This window comes from Nothobranchius furzeri, chromosome 5 (genome assembly GCF_043380555.1).
Source record: "Nothobranchius furzeri strain GRZ-AD chromosome 5, NfurGRZ-RIMD1, whole genome shotgun sequence".
NCBI lineage: Eukaryota > Metazoa > Chordata > Actinopteri > Cyprinodontiformes > Nothobranchiidae > Nothobranchius > Nothobranchius furzeri.
This window is the reverse complement of record NC_091745.1, coordinates 51,843,941-51,854,870: the sequence shown is the minus strand read 5'-3', so window position 1 is coordinate 51,854,870 and position 10,930 is coordinate 51,843,941. Positions and strand designations below refer to the sequence as shown.

The 10,930-nt window shown below is 43.4% G+C and overlaps 1 protein-coding gene across 42 annotated transcripts in view; it reads left to right on the top strand.

Annotated features, from left to right (window-relative positions):
• The first annotated feature begins 362 nt into the window (after window positions 1–362).
• Window positions 363–10,930, top strand: part of rims2a (regulating synaptic membrane exocytosis 2a) — a 235,951-nt gene continuing 225,383 nt past the window's right edge. For 8 of the 42 annotated variants that reach the window (XM_070550878.1, XM_070550871.1, XM_070550876.1 and 5 more), the window contains exons 1-2: window positions 363–625; window positions 1,055–1,245. In XM_070550878.1, the coding sequence (XP_070406979.1) occupies window positions 1,070–1,245 (176 nt within the window). In that variant the 5' untranslated portion in view covers window positions 363–625; window positions 1,055–1,069. The remainder of the gene's footprint in view (window positions 626–1,054; window positions 1,246–10,930) is intronic. The other 34 variants (XM_070550901.1, XM_070550872.1, XM_070550902.1 and 31 more) reach the window with 11 other exon arrangements.

The following is a 10,930-nucleotide window of genomic DNA, read 5'->3' as shown; positions in this document are numbered from 1 at the left end:
CCCCATACGAGTGCCTGCGTGCTGCAGGGCTCTGTGCTGGGCCCTTTTATGTATGCATTTTATCTCCCACCTTTGGGGCTTCTCCTTTGCCGGCTTGGTGTTGTGCGGTCCTGTGGAGTGTGATCAGAACCACACCTGCAGCTGCTGCCTCTGTCCCCTCGACATTTCCACATTTGTCCGTCTTCTAGCGCTCATAATCTGGTTATGAAATATACATGATGCTGGTCCATTCCGTGTTTTTCCTGCTGCTGTGTGCCTGCCCTGCTGTCAATGAACATCCACAGCGTCCGCCTCTCCTCTCAGCATTCTACGTGTTTCCATCGCTCCGCCTCCTCTTCTTTCTCACTGGAATCTTTTTTCCTTTTCCTCTTTTTTGCCCCCTCCTCCCCTCTGTGTTTCTCTCATCCCGCCCTCCCTCTCTCTGTCATTGCATCCATTTTTGTACATTTAAGAAATTAAGAATTACCAACCTGGAGGAAGGCGAGCTGAACGGAGTGACAGAGGGGGGGTTAAGGACTCCAGCAAGAACGGACCGGGCGTCTTTTATTCCAACATGCGAGAGAAGCCTCTTTAAAGGATGGCAGCGATGGGTTAGACAGGATTTACCATGACTGCAAAATAAAAGGCAAGAGTCCTTCTTTCAGCCTTCAATATTCTCTACCTTTTTCACCCCTGGACGAATGGAAGCTTGTGTTTGGAATATTTTAAGGGCATTATTTCTTTTTTTTTTCATTCCACTGATTTCATTTGAACACGTAGCCTAAATTACCCAGATTTGCAGCCTGCAACAGCTCAGATCTTCTTGTGAATTTCCTGTCAGCTGGCTGCAGCGATAACCTCACCATGAGCCTTTAATAAGCTGCAGGATGATGAATATTTTGACGATAATTTCTGCGGCGTACTGTAATGTGTGGCATTCACTAATCATGCCGCTTTTTAAAATATGTTCACACCAGACTGACAATTTGGAAAGATTGACAAAACATGCTGCCCACGTTTCAGCTTGGTTGACAAATCCTTCTTATTAATAGTATTATTTATTATTATTTTGTAGCGCTGTGTGAATAAGATGTCTGCTCCACACGGGCCCCGGGGCGGCCCCGGCCCTGCCGCTGCTCCCTCAGCGGCCGGCGCCATGGCGGAGATGCCGGACCTCAGCCACCTCACCGAGGAGGAGAGGAAGATCATTCTCGGCGTCATGGAGCGGCAGAAGAACGAGGAAGCGAAGGAACAGTCCATGCTAAAGTAAGGAGAGACGGGGGTATCAGGATAGGTTGTGGTTGTTCTAACTACAGAGAACCTGGTAGGTCATGTTGCCTCCTGACATTCGACCTGGCGCCGTAGTAGTAGTGGACCGACACCAAGCTGACATGTAGGTGTCCGTCTCTCCTCCTCAAAGACTCCATTTAAGGTGTCGTTTTATCGCGCTACATACTTAAAAACTTGCCCCCGCACTTTGTTGTGACTAGCTTGCACACTTCGGTAATAGTGGGGCTGGGCTAGCAGCCACGGCCGCCATTTTCACGTAAAAGGCACGCCAATTAGCTCAACCTTTCCCCACGAGCGTCACCGAGATTACACAATATGACTCTGGAAAGATCATTTATGGTGCCTCGTGTGGTGGTTGCGCACGCGGCGACTGTGCGTGTGTAGTTTGAACGTGAGGGTGGTCGGCACAGCATGTCCCCCTCCCCCTTCCTCTTCTGCACAGATGTCGCTCGGAGCGGTTTCAGCACCGCGGAACTGTCCGCTGGAAGCTCTCTCACTTTTAAGGTGGAACGGAGAGTTTCTACCGCTATAGCTTTAACCTTTTACCGAGGCAGCCGGATATTGTTTATATTGCAACTCAAAATGTCTTTATTGCATTAGAAAGGAAACAAACACATTTTGAATGATTATAAGAGATGCTTTGAGCTTAGTGAACACTGGGCTAATGAGGGTAGAGGGGGAGATTTCAGGGTGGTGGCCTTAAATGTCAGATTCCTGTTGAGTTTCTGTTCCTTCTTCAATGAAACGGTGCACATGCTTGTTAGTTCACACAGCCCAGGAGCTCATGTGTTTGTATTTGTTTATAGTCCTAAACAAATGCATCCCAGATTTTATTTAAGACAGAAACTGAATTGTTTTAGCTAAAACGGCTTTTTGTTGTAAGGATTGCAAACTATCCTTTGGCTGAACCGTGAAACATTTCTCCGAGAGATACTTTTGCGCCTATTCCTTCTGGAGAAAGAGTTGTGCAACCCCTGCCTTGTGCAGCTGCATGATAAACATGACTCATGTACTCTAAGACACAGCTACCTCAGCCGCTGCAGTACATGATGTGTGATTCATTTTCTTCCCCTTCCTCCTCATTTCTCTTTCTCTCCCCGCCCATCCCAGCAGCAGCGTGATTTCTCCCCATTTCTGTGTCTCTGAGGTATAGGGGATTGTCAGTTTCAGTCATTCTTTGTCTGACACTGATGTTAAAGCCCTGCTATAACTGACAATAGCTAGGGAAGATGATTGTTTGCAAAAGCCAAGAGTGGCTCGAAAATGTCCCATAATAAGACCCAAAAAAGCTGAATGGATTAATCATTTTGGAAAGTCAAAGTGGCCTAGGTGTATTTGCATTCTCATCTGTGTGAAAATTACAGGCTATTTTGAGCCTTTTTCATGATCACTTTGGGGTGTTGCTCACCAACATCCTACAACAGAAGTTTGAACACAAGACTAAGAAATGATTTCTAAATGCACAATAACCACGTTAGTTAAATGCGCTCTGACTTTACATAATGGTGACTCATCATGAGTCATCGAAACAGTAAATCCCCACTTTCTTTACCTATGAATCACACAAGAGTAAAGCATCCCGAAGCGGCGTTAACATACTCGGCCTCGCAATCAGAAGAACTACTGAGGATTAGGATGTCACTGGCTTTTCACAGCATTTCCAGCAGTGTGAGAAACAAACACCCACACACATCCCGTCATCCATCCTCACACTGCAGTTCACTTGTGTCTCCACTTATGGAGGTCCATGGAGGTGCTGCCTTTGAACAGAGTCAGTTTGAACACTGAAGTGCGAAGTCTAACGGAGGGAATCCTGAGAGGATGGAGTGGAGAAGGAGAATGACCCTCCATCTGCAGGGCTTGTCAGCTTGCTGTCATCTAAAGAGAGTGTCGATGGAAATCCAGCGTTGTTGACTTGCATGTAATTAGCTACTGCAGTGTGTGTCCTAGCGTGTTACTCCATGAGGTGGCCCTCCATATGTTTAGCAGTAAAATAGTGATTGTAAAAACTCAAAATGGCAACAGTTGTTTAAAATACTACAAAACATCCCGCAAATTCAGCATCCCTCTAGTCTATTTTGCTGATCTATACAGAATCCTCTCCTGGCTTTCCCTGTTTTATTGAGTCCTTGAGAATGTTGTTGACAATGGTTAATTATGGTCTTCTTACTCACTGACTGTGTGTCCTACAGATAGGCATCAGCTGTGATGGGGTGACCCACAGAACTCCTGCAGCTCCACGTCACCTTTCTTCCTGATTCTCCTCTCCAATATATAGTGTTTTGTTGTACTTGGTAGCCTGGATGGTTTTTAGATCAGGATCCCAACTATAATCTTGTTTCCCACCTTAATGTCACATCGCTTTGGCAGTAGTTTCTTGTTTTCTACTCTAAGTATGAGCTGTTAGGTGAGGGTTGGCTCATCGGTGAACAAATAATTGGCTCATCTCTATCTCAAATGGCAGATGTGAGCAAATTACTCATCACTGTATGTCAAGACCCCAATCAGTGTCTCCAACCCCCCATCACTCATAAACAAGACATCCACATACTCAAAGTCTCAACCCAGACGAAGCGTTCCATTAGTTTTTTTTTTCCAATAATACATATCCAAGTTAAGCAAAAATGGTAAATGGCCTGTATTTGGTTAGTGCTTTCTAGGGTCCAGCAGCCACCCAAGGTGCTTTACAATACAATCAATCATCCACACATTCACACACACATTTGTACACTATTGATGGTGAGCTATACTGTAGCCACTGCTATCCTTGGGTGCACTGATGGAAGCGAGGCCGCCGATCACTGGCACCACTGGTCCCTCTGACCACCTCCAGCGGGCAAGGTGGGTTAAGTGTCTTGCCCAAGGACACAACAGCAGTATTCTCTGCCAGGAGCTGAGATTGATCCTACAACCCTCCGCACTACCTTCTGAGCTAGCGCTGCCCTTAAATTGGTCCTGTGATAGACTGCCAAGCTGTCCAGGGTGTACCCCGTCCCTTGCTTGGTGACTGTTAGGGATGTTTATATGCCACTAATGTTGGTATTTAAAAAAAACAACAACTGTTTAACTATTTTGCAAAATGGATGTTCACTTTGTTAGAATATTCCCGATATTCAGTTTTGCTTTTATAAAAATAGATGACAAACTGAAAAATGAACTAGAAACAAAAATAGCAGAGGGACCTGGTCCGAAGTCTGTAGCGCGGCTTTACCGCACCTTCGTCTTGGAAACAAACAGCTCAACACGTCTCGTGTCTAAACTAATTAATCATTGCAACAATCTTTAATTTCAAACCAACCTCTGTCCTCAGAATGATGACGATGCACTGTTCTTCATCTGTTCTTTCACAGAGTAGAAGAAAACAGAATGCCTTTATTTATCATTGTCACATGTACTATGACATTTTGAGAAAGTGCTCATCTGACTGTGCATCATCTAGTAAACATCAAACACTCATCCACACACATATATCACACACAACTTCACACCTAAAAAAGAAGGTACAAAAATGACAAAAATCATAGCTTAAAACACCTTCCACCCACATCTAGGCAAGTAAAACAATGATGAAAATCAAACTTCACAGTGACCATTTATCTCTTATTGAGACGAAATATGAATCTATTTGTCCTTGCTTTGATTAACCTGTATCGTCTTCCCGAGGACAGCAGAGCAAATAGAGAGAGTGACCGGTGTGTGATGTGTCCTCAGCAATGCTGTGAGCTTTCAGTGGGAGCTGCGGAGATCCTCAAGTGATAGGAGAGGGCTGCCAACGTTTCTGGGTGTTGTTGATGACCCTCGGAGCACTTTGCTTCAGGGCTACAGGGGAGCTGCTTTAATCTAATAAATATGCGTTCAATCGCTGCTCTGTAGAAGGACAGCAGTAACCTCTCAGTTATGTTGTTTTTCCTGAATGGGTTGAGGAAGTGCTGCTGGGCCTTTTTCAGTAGTTCAGATGTGTTCCTACTCCACGAGAGATGTGTGTGACTCCCAGGAAGTGGTAAACTGCCACCTTCTCCATGCAGACTTCCCTGATGATGATGGGTTGGATCTTTGTGTCTTCCCTCCTGTAGTCTATAATAAGCTCTTTAGTTGTAGAGGTGTTGAGCAGAAGGTTGTTGGCCATGAAGGGAGCTGCTCCACCTCCTCCCTGTAGGCCGACTCGTCACCTCTGGAGTTGAGCCCCACTATGGTGGTCATCTGCAAACATCATGGCAGTGTTATTTTCATGAACAGGGGAGCAGTCGTGTGTTTAGAGAGAGTAGCGCCGTGGACAGGGCACACATCCCTTGGGGGGAGTCAGTGCTGACCTTCTGGATTGGGGACATGTGATGACCAACTCTCACTCTCTGATTTTGACTCAACCATGTTTTTCGCTTCTTTTTTCTTGTCTGTCTGCAGTAGAGGGTTAACATTGTCCTTGTAGGGTTTGGTAAACTGAGTGCTTTAAGAGCTCAATATATATATATATATATATATATATATATATATATATATATATATATATATATATATATATATATATATATATATATATATATATATATATATTACCCCTACTTATGACCAATAAGCTGTGATACTCTATCTAAATATAGAATATCAACCCTGCTTGGTCTTTGTGTGTTCGTCAGAAGATTCTAGGATTCTTTCTTTATTAGGGGATTGTACACACTTCGTTTTGATTCAGAAAAGAGTCAGGTTTATGAAAGTAAGAATTTATTTTACAAACAATTAAAACATGACAGGTTAACTAACATTTAGTGTGATGGATGGATCTAGATGTGATGTATGAAACCTATGTGTGAATGCGATGTTAGTCAGAACTTCCGTATCTAGGAGAGCTGAGTTCTGGATGTAAAATAATTTGGTTTGCGTTCAGCTATGAAGGTGGTTGTTATCAAAACACATCCAATGCAATCTGTGTATCTACTTCACCCGTTTTTGGAGACCCTCTTGGTTGATCCGAAGGTCAGAGAGGTCGGATGACCTCTGGCACCGAAGGGCTGTAGAATACTGTGACACCGACACTTCAGTCCAGAGATGTCTCGGGTCACGCCAGACGGATGGAACCGCGTGTCTGGGACTTTTAAGGAGTCTAAACAATATCAGCTTGCTCTGCAGGAACCGTTTGCTGTATCAGCTTCGCAGGTGCAAAAAGATTTTGATGACTTGTCAAAAGCTTTGATGGGTCAAAGATGGTTTTGCTTCAGATGGCCGGTCTGAAGCTTTCTCTAGAACTGATGAATCACCAGAGTGATCCAGTTTTAAGGATCTCATGTTATGATTTGTGTAGCCAGCCAGAGGTTGTCAGGTTTGAGAAATGTTACCAAGAGACTCAGAAACACACCTTCTTCGATACGGAGGCTCTGACGGGTAAAAGACTATTTATGTGTCATGAGTTTAACTTAACCTTACTTTGTTCTTGTGTGAGTGCAAATGGTGATGACATATAAACATGCTGAAACATATTTCAATCACTGTAATCATAACATTCATTTCAAACTTCAATCACTGAACACAGATGAATGAAACATTTCATTATAGTATAATTATTATAAGTAGCAATAAACAAACGTTTATTTAATGATTATGTAGCTTACAAGTTGTAGAAGTTCATATCTGATTTAGGAAATCATTCTTTGACTTAGCAACTAATCTGAGCTGCGAGTGTTCCTTATATGGAGGCATGAAGACCTGAAAGATTGGACCTTGAGGAGAAAACTTTATTGTTGACATTTGGTTATCTGTTCTGAGCTGCAGGCTCTGAGCTCCAGCTGGTGGGATGGAGGCAGGCCAATTTAAAGGCAACACATGCAGTCTTGTGTCTCCTTTTTGACCAGATGTTGAATAGATGTTGAATGGTCAAACTGTACCTAAAACTGACCATTGCTGGACGTTACATCCTCTACTGCTCGCAGATAAACATAGACGGAAGTGACACCATCAACATTGTGAAGCTCTGATGAAGGCAACAGCCGTAGCTGAAACTGTTAGTAAGAAGGAAAAAACAAGCTCTTCTACTCTGTTTGTAAAAAAAGAACCAAAAAACATGGAATCAGTAAAGCAACACTGAATGAACGTAACAAAGGTGTTCGTATAAAAGCTGTTAATCCACACACACATGCTGTATGGAAGCCCCCAGGACACCAGAATAGTATTAAAAACAGAACCATAATCTACAAAAGCATCGTACGCAGCTCCCTTGTTCCTCCAGATGGGATAAAGCCACTTGGAGTGCTGGGTCTGTAAAATGTGTAATGGTTGAAGTTAGCCTACATGCTAGTAGCTTTCAACATGAAAGTCACTGAGCTGTAAGTAGATGTCACTGATCCCTTCCTGTTTCTCAATTTTTGTTCATTATAGCCCTAAACACACACACACACACACACACACACACACACACACACACACACACACACACACACACACACACACACACACACACACACACACACACACAGCACCAGCCGAGGTCGGGGCTCTGGGGAGGACCTGTGTCCCCAGAGGCTGTAGGATCTCTGCTCCTCAGAGAGAGGAGCGCTGGTGGAGTGCTGTGCACATACATTACAGAGCTCATATTCTCGTCCTACTATACATGTTAATGCTTTCGTTTTACACTGAACAAACAGTCCTGAGCAGCAGAAAATCTGGGCTCTATAAGTGATTTCTAGTTTCTGCCGCTGATTCATCCCAGAATAATAGTTAGAAGTTAAGAAAATAACAGAAAAAGCTGAGCTCATGGCAGGCAGTCTATGTGTGAGTTATTCATGGAAGCAACATGATAATGTAGTTTACTTTCAGACTGCGTGTTAACACACAGTGAACCTTGCATAACCAGTTGCGGAGATGCCTTTCATTGTTACTTTAGAATAGAGACCTACAGCGATGAAACCAGGCGAGGCAATGCTCCAGAGCATTGCACTGGACAATGTACAGTATAACTCACTCAAACAAACACTCTGTGCCATCTTCTTGCTCCGTTAACTCACTCACCCATGCCTTACTATGCCAATGAGCAGATTCTGTCATGAATGTCACCCATCCCCCATCACCTCCCCCAAGGGAGACAGGGAGAGAAACAGAAAGTGGAGGAGAGGACGAGGACCTCTGGATCAGACTGCATAACCAAAGAATACATCCTTCACCTAATTCAAGTTGCAAAAGGCTTTTGGGCATGAACTGGTGACATAATCAAATATTTTTGTAAATGTTTTTTTTGTGGTTGAAATTCAGTGACAGCGTCTAAAAGATGGAACTGAGAACTCAACTAAGCCATATCTGTCCATTTGGTAGAGCAGCCACTGCACTCACCTGTGGCTCAAAGCACCATTGTCCTCTCTGGAGTGTAGCTCTAGGCCTTAAGCCGGGCGGACACTGTGTGACTTTGTCACTCGTAGCACTCAGCTTCAGCTCAAACTGTACGACTTCCTCGTAGAGCAGATCTCACGAGTCATGTGCTCACACTGTACGACCCAGTTCTCGGGTGCGACCTGACTGCTCACACTGTACATCTGGTAGCAACACGTCGGACCTAAAAATATGCTAAAAATAGCAGATTTTACACAACATGTCAGACTTTTTTTGTCTTGTTTTGCCTGTTGTCCTTCGGGAGTGCTGCAGGAGGACACACAGGGATTTATGGGGGTTGGATGAGGAAAACTAAATAAAGAAAGTAAATCTGTGTTTTGTGATCAGTTTAATTTGACATGAACACGACGAACACGCTGTAATGAAGTCAATAGAGGGTAAATTGGGTTAAATAAATTGCTTAAGAGCTATTTATTTCTATTCTCATTACTTTGTGACCAATAGCTGTAATACTCTATTATTAGAGCATATCACCTTGCTTGGTCTTAGGATGATTAATTAGAAGGTTCTATGATTCTTTTAATTATTAAGGGATCATCACACTTCACTTTGATTCAAGAACCAGTCAGTGTTTGCAAACAAATAAGAATTTATTTTTTTTATTTTAATGGTTTAAACTATTATTTACTGTGAGTGGATGCGAACTATGAGATGGGTGTCTGGAACTACGTGTGAATATAGTGTAGTGAAATAGAGTGATGTAACGATCTAGAGTTGTATTTTAATATACTGTAAGTAGATCTAGTTATAATCAGAAGATGGGCTGTTTTTATCATCAGGGAGTTTAATTAAACACTCTGTATTGACTTTGAGACAAGAAAAGAGAGAGAGTTGGGATCGTTTAAGAATCTTTAATTTCTTAATTATAAATTCTTAACAATCTACCAGGACTAACTCTGTGATGGATGAAAATGGATTTGGATGTTGTGTTGGTGCGTGTGTGTGTGTGTTGTTCAGGATCTTTAGGCTGACGGAGCGTATCTGGTTGTTATGACTACGGACCACGAGGCTTCGGAAGCTGATGACATGAGCAGATATTTTGCCGTGTACGTACCCTGTGGAGTCTCCCAGGTAGATCAGGAAATGCCAGGTCCTAGGACCTCGGATGTGTACTGGAGCTGGTTGAAGCAGCGGTCACAGCACGTCAAAGCCCGTCTGAAGGGTCGACCCCGGTACCATCGGCAGCGTCAGCTAGTGGTGCTCTTATTTTGAAGGGATGTCGTCTTGTTGGTAAACAACGGAAATCTCCAGTAGCTTCACAGTTCTCAGTTAAAGAAGAAAGCACATCTGGCCAGGCTGTACTTCTCTTTTGATGACGGTGGAACCCCGTAGGACTTCCAACTGAACAGAACTGAAGTCAAAATGGAACTGAACTTAAAATGGCGTTGCCTTGTTTTATATCTCTGAATTGTTGATAAGTTTTAGTAAAGCGGATTGGACACTTTAATTCAACAAGCCAGATTCTCCTACGGCAGCCGAAAGCTCTGATTGGTTGGAACAATGTGTCATGCGTTTCTATGGAGATGAGGGTCAGTCTGTCTGTGCAGTAGTCCTGTTTTCATTAAACACATAAATCATGACATCTTTATTCCACAGATCATTCACTTGATTATTATTGATCAACATCTGTTTCGATTAGCTTTAATCACAAATTAAGTACTTTGATTATTGAAAAGCGTTCTTCTTCTCCTTCTGGCTCTTCTCCTGGAATGTAAACAGTCTGAGGAACACCCGACCTTGGCGTTTTCTACACGGGTGTTACTGTGTACAGGGGCAGCTGTGTGGAGCTGAAAATTCTGAACTTCATAATGTTACAATAGTATTTCAGAGTCAAAATCTCCACATCTCAGAGAGAGGTGAGTTCTGGATAATAAGAGAATTTGGTTTGCATCTGAGCTGTAAGCTGTTCTTATCAAACTGCATACAGACGCTGTCTCACTGTGTTCTACGTACCCAAGTGGAGGCGCCCTTGCAGATCCGAGATGTCAGGGGGGTTTGGAGACCCGAGTACAGAAGTCCGTAGACTAACTTCTAGTATGACCAGGTCGGTCCAGGATCGCTCCAGGTAACGCAAGTGGACTGGATGAAACCAAGCGTGTCAAAACCACTCTGAAGGAGTGTTGCAAAATCAGCTTTGTTCTGCAGGAAAAATCTCTTGTTGTCCTCAGCTTTGCAGATGCAAAAGCTTAAGGTTTTGAAAGTGTGTCAAAATCCTTTGGTAGCTCAGCTAAAGATGGCCAGTCTTAAAGCTTTGCTCTCCAACCCTCGTTCTGTTGGATGTTGGAACTTG